The sequence below is a fragment of the Patagioenas fasciata genome, chromosome 1, assembly GCF_037038585.1.
Source record: "Patagioenas fasciata isolate bPatFas1 chromosome 1, bPatFas1.hap1, whole genome shotgun sequence".
In the NCBI taxonomy this organism is placed as follows: domain Eukaryota; kingdom Metazoa; phylum Chordata; class Aves; order Columbiformes; family Columbidae; genus Patagioenas; species Patagioenas fasciata.
Window position 1 is genome coordinate 98,281,075 of NC_092520.1, and position 21,426 is coordinate 98,302,500.

The 21,426-nt window shown below is 36.4% G+C and overlaps 1 protein-coding gene across 8 annotated transcripts in view; it reads right to left on the reverse strand.

Moving 5' to 3' along the window:
• Positions 1 to 21,426, reverse strand: part of KDM6A (lysine demethylase 6A) — a 155,247-nt gene that overhangs the window by 14,069 nt on the left and 119,752 nt on the right. For all 8 annotated transcript variants that reach the window (XM_065860541.2, XM_065860533.2, XM_065860559.2 and 5 more), the window contains 7 exons: positions 8,483 to 8,612; positions 6,875 to 6,980; positions 5,938 to 6,143; positions 3,549 to 3,613; positions 3,372 to 3,446; positions 1,429 to 1,577; positions 316 to 430 (listed from right to left, as the gene is read on the reverse strand). In XM_065860541.2, coding sequence (XP_065716613.1) covers positions 316 to 430; positions 1,429 to 1,577; positions 3,372 to 3,446; positions 3,549 to 3,613; positions 5,938 to 6,143; positions 6,875 to 6,980; positions 8,483 to 8,612 — 846 coding nt within the window. The remainder of the gene's footprint in view (positions 1 to 315; positions 431 to 1,428; positions 1,578 to 3,371; positions 3,447 to 3,548; positions 3,614 to 5,937; positions 6,144 to 6,874; positions 6,981 to 8,482; positions 8,613 to 21,426) is intronic.

Sequence of the window (21,426 nt, forward strand, 5' to 3'; positions counted from 1 at the left end):
GATTTTTGAATCGTGAACCTAGATGAGCATTTAGTACTACCAATCTCTCACTTCTTGTATTGCCTTTATTCCTGTATTTGAAAAAACACGTAATCGACCCAATGTTAATTTTTGAAAGCAAAGCTATCACAGGCAATCCAAGTTTCTGCACATTGTACAAATGTACTATTTTGCATTTTGACTTATTTTACAACTTTTCTGACTACATGGAGAACCCATAAAATAACTTCCTCTTAAAATACCCTCAGTAATTTCCCCCTTTAAGTCTCAGAAAGACACAGAGAACTTAATAAAAAAAAAGTACGCCGAGCTTACTTTTCACAGAAGTCATTCATGACACCCCAATAGCTTTCAGGGACAACGAACCATTCGCAGTCACCTGGACCAATATTTATATTTACTGAGCAAAAGTTGTTATTTTCTTGATGACCTGCAATTCGGAGAATAATAAACACATTTTATGTAAGGCTGATCTATCAAAACAACAGTACGAAAATGCAATGTTAGTGAAAAACCTAAATCACAGTTAAAGCACGTACAGATTTCTATATGATACTTAGACGTTATTTAGGTGCTTTATGGTGCTAAGAAACATAATTAAGCTACCAATGATACGAGAATTCTGCTTTTGTTAGTTTGTGGACAATGAAAAACTGAAACTACCAGTCTCGTGAATCTGACCAGTAATTCAGTAGTTCCCTTTTTGTAGAAATAAATGCTTCAAGATGCTAAAGCTTAGATTTTGTGTTTTATGACTAGCTCTTGACAGTCTCAGTCAGAAGCAAAACTTCCATTACTTCAGGCACTGAATAGACACGTAGTAACAAAATATGTCCCAAAGGAGCTTTCAAAATCAATGTAGAAATGTCAGTGTTTTATCTTCTTTTGACAGCTGGAAAACTGAGCCATAATACCTAATGGAATTTTCTGAAGTTGTACTTCAGAAAAAACAGACCCTGAAATTTAGTCCAGATCGCTGAAGTCTCAGTCCAGTGCCCAAACACGCAATATGCATTATGGAGGGTTGACTCCTATCCTCAGAATCTAAAAAGTAAAAGTATACTGATTTTTATGATTGCACAATACCTACTTTGGAAGCCTATAAAAATCTTTCAAGGCATGTAAAATACAAATACTGTCAAAGTATATAAACCCATTCACTTTTTCCCTTAAAGAATACAGTATTGCATGTAATCAGTTAGTATGGTAAGTACCTAAATGACCTAGCACTGCAGAAATTTCCACTATAAAGTAATACAGTACTTCGTACATGCAGAGTTCAGTTAAACAAGAGATGAAAAAAATACTCAATATGTACAATTTCATCATGTTTAGGCATGCCGAATACATGGAAAATCTGCAGTGTAGTTAAATCCAATACCACAGCACTAGAACCTGATTTTTTTCATGCAAAGAGATTATACTCACCTGGTGTTCTGCTTCCTGGAACCTTCATGTACAACTGCACTGTGTTCATGCCCAAGATGGTATGACCAACATGGCTTAGAAGATTTCCTGCTGATACCACACGTACAAAAGCAGGAAGTTTTGTCAGTTCATGAAGTTGCAACTTCCACCTGCAGCAAAATAGCAAATTGACAAACTGTGAATCCCTAAAACTCTTAGAAGAGTTTGAGTAATATAAACATTTTCAAAAAACTGTTAGCATAGGAGAAGAGTGAGCAGACAACCTACTTCTATATAACTTAGCATCTCTTAAGCAGGAAGCTGAGACAATGCAATACTCTTACTTGACAGTTACAGAAATTTAAACAACAATTTCACATAAGGGTGAGCTAAAAGCCAGGGTGACCAGACTCACTCTTGCAGTTAGCCAGTCTGCTGATATACTGCCAGAAAATTCTGCTTGCAATTTACACCTCAGTGCACATCTTTACCAAGTGAAAACAGAGCTGTGCTCTCCTCACACGCTAAGCTATTCAGAAACTGTTAAACAGGCTTTCAAGAGCTAAACAATATGATGCTACAACATATATCAAGCTGACTGACTAAACATATTCTAGTGTGTTCACAAAATTCCTGTGACCACAAATGAAGTTAACCACCTGCATACACCACAGAAAAATCCCAGAACTTACATGTGAAGCTCTGTAACGTCACCCAGGTATCTGTGTTACTCTTTCAATTTTAAAATATTTCCAAATATAATCACAAATTCAACAGGCTAGTTGAGGGGAAAGATAGTTATGTAGCAAAAGCTGATACCACATATCAGAAGATCTGGGATCCTATAAGAAGTATTTAAAGTATCAAAATCCAATTCCCTATGAGTCTCAGGTTAGTTATGCTTACGTTAATTTAAAGTCTCTCTCCCAATGGTTTGCTTTAAGTACTAGCTTATTAGCAATGATTTTGTATCTACAGGTGGAATTTTCTTTAGCAAAAACTAACATCAATATTTAAAATTTTATAACCATCTCTAATTACATACATATGTACACACATTGATCTTTCAGTGACTATACCACAAAAAACCTCGGTATCTTAAGTGGGCTTTATTCCCCAGTTTCAAATGACGTAACCTTTTTTTCTGCTCTAATGATTGAAGTAGATCAGAGATTTGGTACTGCAGCTGCCAGGACTGACAGCCTACACCTGCTGGATCATTTATGGAAATATATACTAACTAGAGATTGAACCAAATAAAAAAAATACTACTGGGCAAAAAAACCCCCACTTGCTTGCAAAGTATTTCTAACACTTTCTGATGTTCTTCTGAGCTAACTTAATCTACTGGCAGAAGAACAGGTAGCCTAAAGAATACTCAATTTATTCCTTTTTCTGAGGTTCTGTGAGTGGTATCATGGTTTAACCAGAGGTCTGGTCTTAAGTACATATTTTGAACCCTGTTTTGGGATAAAGAAGCAAGAGCTATAAAAAAGTGGAAACAGAAAGGATGACAGTAGAAACAAAAGGAAACAAAAACCAAGTAACAGAAATCCAGACAAACAAAAAAGAAAAAAATCTTTAATCTTACAATTTCTATGCAAAGACTGAAAACTTGGTATTGTCAGAAGTTGTAAGTAAGCAAATTAAAGCCTCAGAATGAAACAAAGGGAATGTATTAGAAGGAGGAGTAGAAAATACAGTTTCTGATGGATGTTTAAGTTAACTTCTGGAAAAATAAAGATCCTGGAAAGAAAAGGTTGAAAATATATTTTAGCTTGAGAAAGACTCGTAACAACAGTTTAAAGACCAAAGGTAACAATTTCATTGTGGAAATGGAGTGTACAACTGAACTACGTTTATCAACAGACTGACTGATGTCTGAGAAGAACACATTGGTTTTCCACAAGGAGTCTGATAGTGTAGAATATCACTGTGAGCAGGAGAAACTGTAATTAACTTACTTTTTGTCATCTGACAGGTCAATGTTGGTCCCAAACTTGATTGTTTTAAAAGGTCCTCTTCTCCTCCTCCCAGAGCTGAAAATATATATATATATAAAAAAAAAGATGAATATGAAAATTGGAATGACGTAGAAACCACATAAAACTAGAGAATTATCACATTTATACCACACTTACTTATCAGAAGATGTGGATTCATTATCTGAGTGGTCCTTGTGGTGACTCTTCTTCTCATTTTCCTCCTACAAAATGCAATTGCGCAACTTTCTTTATATGTATAAATATACATAAAAGTAAGAATATATATAATATATATGGGTATAAAGTGTTAACGTTCACAGAGATAGGTACATTTGTTTCAAGATTCTGGTTCAATCTTTAAAATATCTGTATCTAAGATTTTACGTGAATATTACTGTTACAAAACTTTAAGAAGTCATTAGTCAAAAGCCATTGCAAAAAACTGCATGACTATAAATTCAGTGTAGCTCAGGCCAGGACAACAGACAATGTCTACACTCCAAACATTTCTGCTAGTCTACATTACAGGTGCAAATGAGTATGTTGCTTCTGTCATTATGCAGGTAAGCTGGAATCCAATCTTAAGGAATACTATTAACTTTTTCAGACTATAACATTTACATTCCTTCAAAGTCACACAGGTCTCTTGATAAGAAACTAGGATGAGTAACATTTATAAAATTGATTTTCTAAAACACATTATATAAAATCCTTTGAATTTTTCATAGCCATATGCTATTTTAGCACCGCAGTAGCTCAGACCATGACGAGTCAAAAAAATCTAACCAATATTAAATGATGTCATTTGATCTTTTTAGCAGAGTGTGCTCAAACCCCTGTTCTAAAGATTTGTTGGCAAGTATAGGGACATAGAAGGAAAAATAATACGACAAAAAGGAGGAAAGAACTGCCTGGAGACTATCCAAAGATTGCTGGCTTTGAATGGGTTTGTTGTTAAATCTCAAAGTGCCCTATGTACCTGAGAAAGTCTTATTCATACTTTGAATGAAGGACAAAGAGAAAGAAAAAGGAACCCAGTGATGATGGATTTATCAAATACTGCAAGGCATGTTACAAAAGCAATGTAATAGTTGTTAGAGGAAAGAGGAAAAAAAAAAATCACTTGGGGCAAGCCAAGAGGATTGTGTCTGTAGAAAGAAGAAACAAAGCTTTCATTTGAACACTGTGAAAAGTCACCTAAGGACAAGTCAAAGCAGTGTTAAGCAATGGACACACGTACACAAACTAGTGTCTTTCTGATTCCCAAGGGAAAAATGAAAACCACCACTGTGAAAATTATTTTATATACTGCATCTTTATCACCAATTTGTAACAGAGAATAAAACCAAACCAAAACAGATAATCCTGTAGTTCACTTCTTGGTGCAAATCCAAAGTTAAAGCTTTCCTGCTGACAAGCTGGTATGTGATCAATTATGTATATTATTAAACATGTGTATATCTATCTATCTATTTATCAAAAATGTTTCAGTGAGGTAATGTTCTCCAGCCCCCTGGAATGATATAGAAGAAGACAATGCTGGTGCAACTGTTCAAGTGGCACCAGAAAACTTCAAGTGATACCTACTTAAGTTTATTACCACTGTCCCAAGCTCTTGATGACTTCAGTGCTCCCCACTTCCCAATGGTATCCCTGTTGCTTTGCCTCATCCTGTATCGGTCTTGCTCAAAATCTTGTGACGACCTTTCCCCCTCTTTTCTTCAGCTGCCAATTAATTCCTTCATTTCTAATCCTTTCCTCTAACGCACAAAGTTTAAATTTAAAATCTGTCTTTCCTCTCTTACTGAATCCATCATTGTTTCTGTGTAACGGCAGTGAAAACTGGAATAGTCAATTCCCCACGTTGGTGTTTTCCCTGCTTTCTAAGTAGCAAGTGGTCAATAATATCTTTCTGTCCTCATTCTGCCTCAGCTTAATCTTTTTATAACACCAGATAATGTAAGACGCCAAGAAGTGCTCAAGCTGGATGTGGTCATTACTTCAGCAAAAATATTAATAAGTAATACCAATAAAATAACATTTCAAATATTTCACTCTGTCACATATGTCTAACAACTTTTAAACTAAATACATGCTGTTACGTTTGGAACCCAACAAAAGACAGGTATGAGTGTAAACTTCTAATAAGGCACATTCATGTTAATTCAGAGTACCATGAACAACAAAGAAATATGATTTCAAACCATGTATGAAATTAGAAGCAATATAAGGTAAAAAAAAGCATCTGAAGTTCTCAATATTTTCATATGAATTTTGACATTATTATATGAAAGCTCAAGCTAACAAGCTTTTAAAGTATGTAACAGCCAGAAGTCTTACATTAAACATTTGGGAGGAACACTCTATATGCTCTTTGACCCTCTACTCAAAAGAGATTTTGCAAATCTACCTGTGCTCTTCATGCTAATGGACATGTCTCCTTTTCCTTAACAGCTTTCGTTTGTTTTCAACAGCCATTATTAACTGGTACCATAGCTAGTATACATGTTGTAAATTACAACTTAAATAATAACTACAGACTTACCCTTAAAGACTCCTGGAATGAGGAGGCTTGGTACTGTGCATATTTAGCAATTGTGGTATGAGATCTACTGCTTTCACAACGCCAGATTTTCTTTGTTCCAGTGGGGTCCCAGTTTTCATCTGCTGGCTGCAGTAATTGTGTCCTCACTTCTACTATGTGTTCATTATTTGCTTCTACCAGTGTCTTAGTAGAGAAGAGTCCTAGATCTAATAAATAGGAATAAAATTCATAAATGACGGTTAAAACATAATATAAAGCTTCAAGAAGATTAATACTTAAAGTTGCCTAAAGGTTTAAAGTAAAGCATTTTTTCCCACCTCAGCCTTCACAACACAGCCCATCTTTAGGTTAAAAATAAACACTCATGATGAACACTCAAAAAGCTTTTCTGCACACAACAGAAGCAGCTTGGAAAAAACTCGGCAGATACTGCATGGACTATATTCCAAGAAACATTTTACATGCCTTGTATAAACAACTCTGCAAACAATGTTTAAATTTATTACCAACAAAGTATTTTTCAGACCAGAGTTTTATGAATGCACTTCCATTGTACACTTCCTACCAGTAATTAAGTTTTTCTATCCACAGAGTCCAAAATATTGTATACAGTCAGATTATAGATCATTAAATCCAAGCACAAAGATGTGTAGCCATAATTACCTTCAGAAAAGTCTATCTATAAGCTTCTGCATCTACAGTTCAGCTTCCGTCTGTGCTCAACAAAATCTGCTAGGTTGTTTGGGGTTTTTTTGAGATTATCACAATTAGAAACAGCAGCAAACTGAGAAATGGCACATTACGATGATTATTTGGAATACACAGGTAATACAGTATTACAAAAGTAAAATATCCACTTTGAAAGAACTAAGAGACTTCTCTTTGAAAAACACAGACTTTTTTTTCCCAAAGTGAAAAGAAAATAAATTAAACTTACCTAATTTAAGCGCTCCAGCAAGGCCACGTATTACAGTAACAGGGTTGTTTGGATTTGTACAAAATTGATGTAAAGGTGGAAAGAAAGCATCTCGTTTATTTTCCAACTGTAAAATTATAACGCAATATTAGATGTCAGATGAATTTAAATTCCTTATTTGTAAAATAAGAAAGAATAATTTTAAAAAAAAGAGAAACAACAGAAAGAAAACAGGAGTTTTCTCCACTTTCCTGTACTGTAGGGAATGAACAATTATATCATACAACCCTCTTCACATTAAAAGCTGGGTTCACTCCTGAAATTAATTTGTTACTGCAATTTATTTCTTGGCATGAATTATTCCCAGGTTTCTTTGGCTTTTGTAAGTCACGTTTCTTAAGTTTATTTCTTTATCTGACAGTAGCCTTGCACATTCCCTAAGTCCACAGAACTCTCTGAAGAGCAAGACAATATACTTTCTTTTCAGAAGTCAAAAAAGCTAATACTACAGATAATATACATGAGAAATATAATTATAAAGACTACTCTCACAGTGTATCTTGTATTAACCAGAAAGATTGATTTGATTTTCTTATGCTTTTGTGCACCTATGATCGCAATTCTATGCTACAGTCTCCCCATTTTTTTTTAAATTTTTTTTTTAATTCTTCTGAATCTTTTAAAATGCTGAACACCTCTCTTTCAACAAACAAAACATAATACAGAGTTCCCAAATATTGGGACTGATGCTGGCGTATCTACAGTATACTGTAGCATGGTGACTTACCAGCTTTGTATGGACTCAAAGCAGCTGTGACAGGCTTTTTATAAGGTAGATTAATTCAGATGCAACACCTGGAGAAGGAGCTGGAAGCTCTACTGCTTCCAGCAGACTGCTTGTGTATTATCAGACCGAAGGGCTAACACCATCTGCTCCCCAAGCTGAGCTGACTAAAGATAACTGGAGGTTTTCACAATGACTATTTGGACATACTATAATCTATTCTTCTGTTATCAAGGAATCAAACGTTCTACAATTTATTTTCTATTACTAAGGAAGTTAGCTCCAACTCTACATTAAGCTGTTATGAAACTTTATATTCAGAAGTCTTAATGTTTTCATAAGAAAATACTATACAACTAAAAACCTGCTTTTTCCTAATGATGCTTCATTCTTAACATGACCTCAACTTCTATTTATTTTTTCTTTACTATGTTCTGAAGCAGATTGTTAGGAGAGTTTTATTTAATGACTTGATCATTTATATGTAAGCCGTCAATTGAAAAAATGTACATACATATTTGAAATATTGTATCTAATGAACGGTTCTGTTTATTTTGCCAATATTTTGAGTATTAAAAATAAACAAAAAAATTCTGAAGCTGTTTTTCCTCTTGTTTACTGAAATCCTTAGTTTAGAAGTACTTTTAAGAGTAAACTGTATCTCAAAATTTTCTTTAAGGTTAGCATTTTTCCTGCTTATAGCCTAGTTGGAAAACCACTGTAATTAGAATTCAGCTATGAACGATGCATCTCTAAAATATTAATAATTACATTATGTAATTCACATATCCAAACAATTAAAAAAAGACAGTCAGCAATGTACTTCTACCATTAGATTTACTTACATAAATACTAGGTGTAGGTGGATTCAGCTTGTCCTTTGGCAAGGGAGGGTACGGTGGAGGCGGTGGTCGTGGAGGTGGGCATTTATCCAACAGAATACTACTGTTAGATAAACCATTTTTACCCAGATTCCTAAAAGGAAAGAACAGCTGCCTCTGTCAATACTTGACAAATAAAATAAATACATGTTAGTGTCATCTCTTCTGCAAAATAATGATGTATGAGGAGAAACCGTAATTCAAGATGCAAATAAAGCTCATATATTTTAATCAAGAATTCTCAGTGTATAATTTGATATTATTCAAAATAATTCCCACTTTGCCTGCCAAATCTGCAACATCATCACTATTAGTTAAAAACACAGCCATTTTAAATAAAAGCAAGTATGACTCATTTGACAAAATTCAACAGAGAAAGTAGGTTTCAAGTAGAACCTTATTAGGCTGGCACTGCCTGACGGATGATCAGTTCACAGCAGCTGAGATAACGCAGCCCAGCAATGTTGTGCAAAGCACCAAGTCAGAAAATGACACTGCCAAGGAACTCCTGAGTCACAAAACCCAACTACACTAATGGAACTAAACTGAACAACCACCTACCCCTCTCTGATTTACCCATTTTGAAGCCAGAAGGAGCCACTGCTGCATAATCTATTTGTTTGAGCAATAGAGGAAAAGTACCAAAGTGAGTTGCTGTGTCAATAATCATATGCGTACTTGAGTGAGAACCTCTCTGGTTGTATTTGCAGCCTTTCTCTGGAGATTTCTAGATGTAGATAACCCACCATGTGTGTTAACTCTTTCTATAATGAATGACCCGAAAAATCTGCATTCTGAGCTTAGTCTATATTTAATTTCAAGTCCCCATCACCACAAAAGTATTTAACAAAACCATCCCTTGAATTTGTTTGTTAAAAATGACTCAACTACTTCAAAATTCTTCCAACTAAACAGTATTTAAATCCTTCTCCCAGCCTCACTTGATTCACTAACTGTTGCTACCACTTCTCAACACCCCACAAAACGGGATGTTTCTAATGCATAATTTAGTCATGTATCTTCATAAAATTTACCAGTTACAAAAAAGTTGTTCTGGTAACAACAGTCTTCAGTATAAACCACAGCTGATTTATACTGAAACTCCTAGCAATAGAGCTTGTCTCTGAAACACAGAAACTCTCATCCTGGCACTGAGAAACATCATAGAGCTGGATGCTGACATCTGAGAGCAGTGCTTCTAATCAAGCTACCACAAACCACAAGGTAAGGTGGACTTGGGGCTTGAGATCAGATCAGACTGCTACGACAAACACTTAAGAGAAAATAAGCAAACATCTCACCTACCCCAGGCTGCAGCAAACACAAGCATCCTGAGAAACTGATGCTCATCAGGACAAACAAGTCAGTTATTCCATTCAGAACTTAAGAACTTATGGCAGCTTTCTAACTCATACACTGCTCCCCTCTGAGAGAAGATCACAGCAACACTGACAGAGACATGTTTAAGAACTGCCTCCAAAGTACACATGTCACAACACCAAACACAGCTTATTCCTTGTGTTAGGTGAGTCTAATGCCAGACTAGATTGCAACTTCAAAGAAACTGAAAGAGCAATGCGGAAGCTTTGATTAGGCATCATTCAGCTTGGGAGAAAATTCACTGGCCAATGTTTAATGTCTGATGTAGCTCCTGCAAAGACTTCATTGTTCCCACATAAAAACAGATAGAAAAAAACATTGCAATATAAAATCATCATCACCCAAAGACATGTATTGATCATGGCTGCATGAATCTGAGATTGAGACCACCTATACAAAACAAAACTATAATCTGAACAGCGGGTATTAGAAGTAACTATAATCTTTGTGTTACCAAAGTGAAAAATAAAACCAACAAAAGCAAATGCTTAGTATTAAAAACTAAAGAGAACTTTGACAAAACGCAGTTTGCATCGATAAAACAGTTCTCAGGCAATTTCTGAGGCAAGGAAGGAAGACTGAACCTGAAGAAAATTGGACATTGCTCAGAACAAGCATGACTTAAGGTACTGTAATCACAACATAATCAGCACAGTGGAAGCTCAGCAAAACCAGGGAACTGTGGGGTCTTCAGGGAAGGGGACAACAGAGAAAGGAGAAGCTTCTGTATGCTAGAGAAACTACAGGTCTGAAAAGGCAAAGGAGATAAAGAAGAAAACAGAGAGTACAGAAGAAAATATTAGATGAACAGAGAGATCTCATAAACCCAGCACATGAAGCTGGTATTACCGAATGTATGCAATAGTTTCTTACTAAGTTACTGAAACCCTGCATGGAAATTTCAAGGGAGTAAAGGGGTCAAAGAAAAGCAAAGCTGAGATAGCAAAATGCTTGTAATTCAAATGGCACAGAAAACAGACGGGCAAAATATTTAAAGTTGTATTTAACAGACCAGTTTCACTGTATCATCATTTTTTTAACTATGAATCAGAATAACTCACTATTAATAACGTTAAAAATTATGCTGTAATTGATACTGTGCAAAACACAGCAATAGACATGATTAAAAAAACCCCACAGAAGTACTAAAATGACTTGCTACCAGCACCTGAAATGAAGCAGTGTGAGTATCAACTGCCAGCCTCTCCACCTCTGGAAAAACACAACTATGGGCAGTGCAAGGGAACTGAAAGATCCTTTTTGACCACAGCAACCATGAGGAAAATCTCACACATCATTGTTTCAAGAGCCTAGTTTTTGTGAGAAGATTTCATACTGCCTGAAAGAGGCAACAGATGCAATGTCCGAGAAAAAACAAGCCCCCCAAAAAATTGGATGCATAAAGGGTCATCTAGAACACAGTGATGGAGGAATGAAAGGAAGGACAGGCTTCACTAATTTCAACCAGCTTTCCAGAGGGAACTGTCTCTTCGTTAGACTGGACGGGCAGAACAGCTCCCTTCATTCCCATAGAGGGAAGAAAAGACAGGAGCAGCTGTCAGTCTCAGAAATGTGCAAACTGATGTGCAGCACTGTCCTGAGCCAAAGCTGCAGCTCTCAGTCCACTGCAACTTCCTCGATGGGTAAAAGCAACAAGTCATGCAACTGCTTTACTCTGAAGAACTAGCTCAAACTGCCATGCTTATCAGCAATACAAACCACTACAGATGAAACAGGTTCCTGGATTTCATGTAATCAAGGCATCGTTTGAATAATCAATCGCCATCAATTAAAATACCCCGTTTTTTCCCATTTTACTGCTTTCTAGGATAGATTCCCACACCTTCTAAAAACAGTTTGCAGTCTTAGAGAACAGCTTCCCCTCTGGCTGTACCAAAACATGCAGTTAACCAGAAACAGAGGTGTGACCCAGTTTGCTTTGCAACAGTCATCTGTCCTCTTCATCATACAGGCACTAGCTCCGCAGCCTGTGCTTTTAGAAACATTAATACAAATAATTCAATGTTATCTAGGGATTTCTTGACAAATGAAGATCGATGATGCCTGGGATGATGCCTTCATCCATCTACCACACTTTTTCCCTTGAGTTTAGCATGCATAGACATCCAGAAGCTTGTTATGCAGCTGGGACATCCCTGTCCCATGGAAAGCTGTACTCCAGCTCCTCCAGCCTTAGAGACTCTCTGGCTGGAGCCCTATGTCACTATCAAAAACTAAATGAAAGGAGACCAAAATCTGATGCCAAGGCAACATCACTGAAACACTTACAATTACATGAAACTTATCAGGTAGTTGCTATACAATTCATAGGTACTGCATTGAATTTGCATCATCCTAGTTGACTAAAAAGAGATCATATAATTTAAAAGCCAAGTGTGTTACATAGCTGTATCCATTTTAACTCTGTTTTATTATACAAACTCACAACTACATCAAGAATATTTAAGTTAACATGATAACTTATTTTCCAAGAACCAGGACTCGTTATCATTACTCACTATACTTTGTATTTATTAAATTTATCACCTCAATAACTTTATTATTTCACTCAAACCTAATGTCAGACAGAGGATTACATTTATTTCTCAGAAAGTAGTTCCAGAGTGCTTTTCAACAGTTCATAGTGGAACTTTTTCTGTTTTCCAAGATCTGTTTAAAAAAATCTGTATGAATGATAAACAATTCTCTGGTCTGCTCTTTCAGAGTGCATGGATATATACTATCTAATCCTTTGACTTAACAATGCCAAATTTAAATATAACTTCTGTTTAACCTTCTCCTTGATTATTGCAAAAACAGAGAGGGTGCTATTGTACATCCCATGATGTGAACGTTGTATCTGCCTTTTCCCCAAGCAGAAAACAAAAATATTTACTTAACTCTCTTGCTGCTATTAACTATTCTGATAGCTCTGTGCAGTCATCAAACAGTAGATTTTTTGTGTTTCTTCTTTTTAATTCTTGTCTATAATTTCCTCAGCTTCATTTCTGAGTTTTCTAGAACATGGATATAAGGAACTGTGTATTTATGTGCTATTCTGTTTCAAATCTATCAGAATTTGTTAATGTACAAAGAAAAATGAATGAAACATTTTTAAGTGTGCCTTCAGAAGGAATCAGTTGAAGCACTGGGATGCACAGTACTTACTTGACCCAGTCCTGATTCAAAACAGAAATACACAGCCTTTGTTAACAATTAGTGGACATGATTAACTGCTTTCATACTGCAAGTTATTACAAAACCACAGAAAAATGTCTGTCAACAACCATCAATCTGAGAAGGAGGTGGTTACTCGCAATGACTAACTGGGGCTCTCTGAGGCTCACCTCCCCAAGCTCCTTCTAGGAGAAAGACATGAGCTCTCAAAAGCGAATATAAAGAAGTTAAGCCAGGCTTACATTATGCTCAAATGCAAGTAATGCCAGATAATTGTGCGACCTGTTTCTCATGCAATTCTCTACCACAACACGTACTAGCTGGCAATACTCCCAGAGAGCTTTCTTTTTTAACGTACAGAAAATCATACAACAGAATTGTGGGTTTTCTCATTATCCAAGTGTATTTCTAATAATTTTTGAATTCTGTTCTGGTTTTGATCTCAGTAGTATAGGCTTGCAGTGAATTTCATAGGTTAACCACATGTTACAGAAAAAGTAATGTCCTTTTTTTAAAATTTTCTTAATGACTTTTACATCTTTCTTTTCTATTTCATTTGCTAATTAATTATCTTATTCTTAGGCTGTAAGACAAACAGAATCACATTAATGACTTACGCATGAAAAGCATTATAACAAGTGGTACAAAATTTCTTCATATGCTTACCTTCCCCCTAAACTACAAATCTTTTCTATTTTGTTTTTACTCCCAGATAATTCTACTTCCCATCTGCAGATTTCTGTATCTGCCTTCTGTAACAAAAAAGAATGTCTTAATCTAAGCAGCGTTTAGCTTGTGAAATCACAATACTTCTGATTTTATTCTTATAACTTTCGCTATGGTGAAGCCCACTTGCCAGATGTGCCTTTAGAGCAGCTGAACAGCTCTGTCGTCAAACCAAAAATGTCCTTTGCTTACAAAGAAACCTCCCAATAAAACAAGAATTGCTTTTGTTATTTTCGTTTTTAAGGACAAACCACAAACTTAATCCAGCTCTTCTCTCCAAAAAGTATTTCCCCTCAAACAAATTTGAACTCTCTGCCTCTTGATTGCAGAGTTCCCTAACCAGTGATTCACTAATTGACTTCAGAAAGCAGACTTAATTGCCAGGGAGCAACACCTTCAGAAAAGACCAGCACAAGTCTGCTTCTGCCCCAGGCTTCACCACAGAGCCCACGGAGCAAGGAGATGTTTGTCCACCTCAGCACTGTCTTCCCCACTCCTCCTCACGAAGCTGATTTCCTATGCTTGTGTACATCCTGGATATTTATCAGACCCTTCTCCAGACTGTTCAGCCCAGACCATCTTCTGTTTGCCATCCTATAACTTTTATCATTTTACAAGGTCCCTGGAGATGCAGTTAATCTCTCCTGGTCTCCTGTCACTTGCTTTTCTCATCAAATTGCTCTCTAGCCTTCTTCTTTGCTTCCCTAGTGTTTCCTCTTCTTTCAAAAAGAATTATAAAAAGCTATTTCTTATTTCATGATAAACAAGTCAACTCAGAAACTTCCCTACACTGCTTAAAGGAAGGCCTTGACCTCTTGTGGGTTTTAGAGAGGGCAAGAGATGAACCCTTCCAACTGAGACAGATACTGGATTTTTAACATCACTTCACCAGGATGTTAATTAGAAGCACCAGTTGAAACACAGAGCTAGAAAGCAGTTGGTTTCACTTCAGTAGAAATAAACAGCTTGAGTGCTAAATCTCAAGTCTTGTGACAACGTTTCATTAATTCCCCATTCAGGAGGATTGCTCACAGGGAAAATATACTTACATTTCTAAGAGTACAGAAGAGAGTTTTTGATAACAGTCTTTTTTAGGAGACCTCATACACAACTCATCAACACAGCACACTCTTGGTTAACAATCATCTTTTCTACTAAACTCAGAGCACTTATTCCTAGCATATGTTCTTCTTTTAATCACAGGGTTTTCACTTCTGCTCAGAATTACTTGTTTGGTTGGTTGGGCTTTTTCTCTCCTTTTTTTTTTTTTTTTAATGACCTCAACAGGAGATTTTCTCTAGGAGTCTAAGGAACGATAATTAATTTAATAGTACACTCTTTTATCTATTATTTTGCTCAGAGGCTTAAAGAAATTTAGTTTACTATGTAGACAGTTTACCCAACATAACAATTTAGTTGTTTTATAACCACCTTAAAATTTACTGTTGCAATCAGTTTTATTGGTAGGGAAGACTAACCAAATCACACTTAACACCTCCCAGAATCACCTCCTGAATTCTCTTTCATCCAGACACTCCAACAGCAGTTTAACAAGATGAGTGCATTCACCCCATTGTTCTCCACAACAGCATCTTAATGAGATTTGCATGTTTTAGTCAATGACTCAGCTACTGCATTTCCAAATTCCCTCCAAGGGAAGCTCCTTGTAGAAGTATCAATTGCTAGGCCAGCACCTTCTGTTTGACCCCTTCTCAGCCTCCTAAACAACCACATTTCACTGTATGAATAGAATAGGTCTCTGTTAAATATTTCCTCAACATTCTCAGAGGAATATGGGTATAAAGAAACTTTTCAGCCTCTGCAATGATCTTGCCCTACTTAAGCATTCACTTTAGTCTGGGAAAACGAAACATTTACCAAGTCTGTTCCTACAGACCAGACAGCCTATTCACAAATAAACCAAGAATCGAACTGAGCTTTCTATTTGGTATGTTTTGCAATATATGGTACAAAGCATCTCCTTTCACCTTATGGCTTCACTCGAGCAGTTTTCATATGACAACGCTTGTTTACATACAGCAAAATTACAATCTCCCAGCTTTTATTTTTGTCTGTGTACATTTTTATTTTATTGTAATGCATGATTTCTGAATCTCTTTTCTAATAATCACTTTTACCTTAAAAAAACAGAATTTCCATATCTCTGATGTTGTTCTGTTTTTAAGCAACAAGCAAAATCCTAGCAACATTAACAGATCAGTCAGTTTTTGGTAGGTGAGTATTTACCATGTTGCTTCCTCATAAAATCGTCCCTATGAGATGAGGATTTTCATTATTACTGCACTTCACTATCCTGTAGTAGGTCAATTATAGTTATACTGTGAATCAACTCTCGTGCATTACTTCACCCCAAATCGTTAATAATTTTGGGTCTTTTCTGGTCCAAGCATAAATAAACCTGTAGTGTCTAAAAGATGTAAAAAAATGCTTCCCTTAGACAACTTTTTTAAAAACTTGTGAGCATTTGAAAAGAGATTATTTAACAAATAGGCTTCTGAGGAATTTCAATGTGACTTACAAGTAACATGAACAGTATGGTTTTGAAATAAGCATATAGGAAAAAGAGCCAAATGGAGAATAATAAGGACAACAAAAACGGTTAATCTAGAGCTCCAGCTATAAAAAGGCAAGTTACATCCACCTGTTCCTACCTGCCAAAGCATATTCTTTTTCCCCCCAGAGAATACCATCAGGCAACACACTGTATCAACTAAGTATTGTCAGATAGCAAGAATATGCCAGAAGGTAATAGAAAATAATTATCCACATTAGAGATGAAGCTGGAATGTCTTCCTGAACACATCAAATTAAATAAGGGTATGTATGTAACAACTGGCAAATATTAACACATTTAAGGCCCAATCCAGTGCAGCTCAAATACATAAAAACTAATACTACAGGACAACTCACTTCCTCCTGTGCATGAAGTTTATTCTAGCACAGGTGTTTACTGGGTTTTTGTGTGTGGGTTTTTTAATTTATCCATTTATCTTATTTATCTTTGTTTTGTTCTGTCCATCCTGTCTCTCCCTGACCCTGCTCCTCCCTGGTCCCCATATATAAGGTTTTCTATTATGGATAGCTTTTCTGCAATTTTTACAGTAATTCTGACAAAAAAAATTCTTGGTCACAAGTTCAGTTTTGTACCTCAAGATACCACTTACAGAGACAGCACCCAACTGTAATTAGCACTATGGAAAGTACTTTCAGTTCTTTGTTTTTGCACTGCCTTACACTAGGATAGGCTAAAACAAAGGTTAACAAGCAGTATTGAAGTTCATGGTATCTGATATCGTAATATATAAACATCATCTACTTAATGTATAAAGGTGGACTTATTTTCACCAATAAGCAGAATTTCTTTCGGTGTTCTCTTCTTTAAACATTTTTCCCTATGTCAATCATGGTCTGCTCCTGAGCCATCACGTGACTCTATACATTTTAAAACAAAGCAAGGGCTAATCAACTAATTAGTATGTGGCTGGGATAGCCTTGTCCTCAAATTTATGCATGTAAACTGTAAGATATAAAAGAATGGGAGGAAGAAATACTATTAATATATTATATAGTGGTTATATTATACAGAGTTATTGTTCCCATTAGTATGAAAAAACCCTCATAGACAAGACTCTTTCCCCAACAGATAACCAGCCCAGCACAGGCCAGGAACAGTAACAACAAGCACAACATTTCACATATGAGAAATTAATTGTCTGTCTGCCTTTACACATTAGCCTTATCCTAAAAACGTTGCAATTGTTACCTCACTGACAGTCCCACAAAATTTCTCAGAATATCTTATTATTATTGGGAGACAGAAGGTGACACTTTCCAGCAAACATAGTTTGACTAGGAGAGATCCAGTCTCTAAACTCTGTGAAAGTTGTCCCAGCTCAGACTGAAACACTTCTTGACCTCCAAGGTGCTAAAAAAATGATGTCTTTCCTCGGTTTTTCCCATTGCTCATCTTTATTATCCAGCTTCTAAGTCCTTTGCTCTGCTGAATTAAGGTGGAGACAGGCTGAAGAGGGAGCTCTCAATCTCTACTCAATAAGTAAAAGGCGCATCTATTAATAACACTTTTTGAGCTCTCTGCAAACTACACGGGACAAAGTACTAGCTTACCTCCCTTGAAAAAGGATGACTAAATGAGTTTGGGATAAAGTAAGGACTATATGAACCCAAGCGAAACACTATAGAAAAAGTCAAGAGACTGGATCACCATGTTAAAGAAGTACTTTTTAAAGGGTCAATATTCCGTAATTAGGCTCTCTGAATACTGTTAGTAACTTCTACATACAACTTAAACCAGAACTTGGTATCACCCCAGTGAGTAAGCTAAAGAAAGCAGAATGGCAGTATCCAGCCACGCATAAAGTAAACTTGACATACAGCTAACAGCAGAGATGTATAGGTTCTGGCCATGCTTAAAACTCAGCCCTTCTGCACGAAATTCACAAGTTCGAGTGGGAGTCTGGCAACAACCTTTGGTGGGCAGATTTGCTCTGCCTCTCCTTGGACGAGGTGCAGCTGGGAACCCAGCAGCAGTGCTGAGCCAAGCCCTGTACTGGCTGAAAATCCTACTGCCGGCACACGGGCCCTGGGCAAGGGCTCCTTGGGGTGAGGGTTCTGCTGCTGCACCAGGTCCTTGGCACAGGCTCAGCAGGAGCAGCCTTGCACCCACTGGCCTGCAGCAGAATGACATTTGCTTGGAAAAGGCCCTTCCAGACACTTCCGTGTCACTCACCATAAAGTTTTTTACATTTCTTTTGCTATAGTGAAGCCACAGTTTTTGAAGTAACGACAGAAATATACATTTATTATCCTCCTTTTGTTTTAGAAATTAAGTATCACTGGGAATAATACTACCTCTATCAATGAGTACAAAAGCAAAAACTTGTATTAAAAGCTGGTTTGAGATTTTTGTAGTAAAAATGCTCAACGTTTTGCTACTGAACACGAACTGCAGATCTCAGCTATAAAGAGCCCGATAAACAATGTACTAAAACAATCAAAATGCAATATTTAACTAGAGGAATACACTTCCCATTACCCTCCCAAGAAAGCTGTATGTAAATTCCTGCTAAATGAATTTTGAAGACACAGAGATCAGCTAAACTTCAAGAGAGAACTTCAAGTCTATAACAACGTATTTTATGTGTGTTCGCAGTGTACTCACCCTAACACCACACAGTGAAGTTATTTTTATGCTTCTACCAGTAAGAACACATACACAGTCCCAATTTAAAAACAAACAAACAAACAAAAAAACCAAACCAAACCAACAAAAAACCAAACAAAAATTAAAAAAAAAAAAAAAAGAACAAAACCAAAACAACAACAACAAAAAAAAAACCCAAACACACAAACAAAAAAAACCCCAAACACAATACGGTTAAAACTCTTCATTTTTATGAATGTTGTAGGTATAGAAACTTAACTTGAAAATTAATAAGACTTAATTCCTTGGAAGATAACAAAATAAGCTCTGTATATGGGCTTATTTCCTTTCTTCTAGGAAATGTATCTTTCTAACCTACAAATGGCTATACTATGATCAGTATTAGTCATCAAATCCCAGTACGTTAGAAACTAGTAACTCTCAATCACAGTAACAGATGCAGCTTTTTTGCATTTAACTGACTTACGTGGGTGCAGCAAAAGAAGGATATAAAGATCCTTTATAACAATCAAAAGCACCACATTTGCTGTGTAGTCCCAAATAAAATAATTTTGGAGTAAAATATTTTGAGATGGTAAAAATTTCAACAAGAATCCTGACAGCACAAAAATACAGATAACATTTCAACTAAAAGAATTGTAAACACAGTTAAGTATGGAAAATAGCAGTTAGACTATAGACCAAAACATTCAATAACCATATGCTTACGATTAAACGGACCTCTGCGAACTTCAAAGGCATCATATGTAACTTTCACAAATGACAATAACTATATGACACATATACAGATGTTATAGTGCTCTAAATGGTCATTTCAGTTTCTCACCATGTTTGGATTTCAAACAGAATTCTTTTAAGAAAGAAAGCAAATCTTGCCAAAGACTACCTAGAAAATCTAAGGACTTTGAGACAGCCTACACAGGGATGGCTGTGAACAATAAGCACCAACTGCAAATTTACAAAGCTGACTACTATCTGACAGGCTGCTCCCTGTTAGCACATGTAAGCACCAGCTTATCCTGTCTTTGAAGGTGAATTACTTTTGAAAAGCTTTGTCTAAACTGCGTCTAGTGAAGTTTGCTCCCCTTTCAATAGCATAAACTATCTTATGTTTAATGTATATTAAGACTGATAACATGGCGCATTAATATCAGTTACATAAACATACAGTTTACAGTTAACTAGCTTTCCTGTGTAGATAAATTTTCAGCATGTAACAAGATAAAGTTTCAGTGTGTAACAACATACAGCTGTCTATTTCTGCAGAGAGGAGGTTGAATGTCTCCAAGATGTCCATGTAACTAACACACGGTACTTGTGTCTGCCAGCACACTCACACTCCGTAAGCACTCTGTAGTACCCATATAGTCCAAAGCTTCATAAAGGAGCCTTTACCCTTCCAAGTAAAGACAAAGCTGAAGTATTGCTGCCAGCTTTAATAGAGAATTAAGCCAGCCAATGAAATACTTTTCCATTTTCACTGCATATATTTTAACTGTCGGTACTTGTAGCACTATCCATGAAAGCCTCCTACAATACTTTAAGATGCCCAAGGATCTCACTCTGATGATAAAATTTGTTCAGCAATGACACAACACAGTGCAATAATAAGAGCAACACTATATGCAGAGCACTGCTACTGTGCAGGATGTCTAAATATAGGACTTGTAAGTGGTGTGGGGGGAACAAAGTCTCGCAAGGTTGCAGAATAATCACTAAGTCTTAAGGAAAAAAAGAATTACTACTACTGTGGCAAAATACATCTTTCCTTGATGCAGGGGACTCTAAGAAAATATGCTTTTTATTGTTAGAGTCTGTATCTAATGAAAGAGTGGAATCAAAAGACACTCTGTAAATGTGGTTTGCTGTACATATCTACCAAATCCCAGCACTCTGACTTCTTCTGGAGGTTCCTACCCTCTGACATGTACAGAGTCACACCAATAATCCAAACTATGCACCACATGTGCATTTCCATTTCTTTTTCTTTGGAAAGAGGGGGGAATTTACCTGCCATTTTTAGTAATTTAACAACAGTGAGATAAGAAATAAATAGCTAAGAAGCATATAGAAATGTCAAGGCTTGGAGCCTGGTGTTTCTGCTACACTGATTAAGATGCACCGATGAAACACCCAGAGTGTTACGGGAATGAATTTAAGCTGACTACATGGATATTTAAAATGAGCCTAATCATTCTAGTGTCAACATGCCTGTCAAGAGGATGACTTTTACATCAGAGATGAACGCAGATTTAGCTGCAGTAGTTCAAAGTACTATGGACCTCAGGCTGCCATCCTCCTCTGCCAGAGGCCACTCACTGTTGCACAGGTGGCTGAATTTGCTGCATTCCTTTAACACTACATCACTGCATCTATACCACTATAGCCTACAGTATAACATCTTTGCCAGAAGTCACTGCTA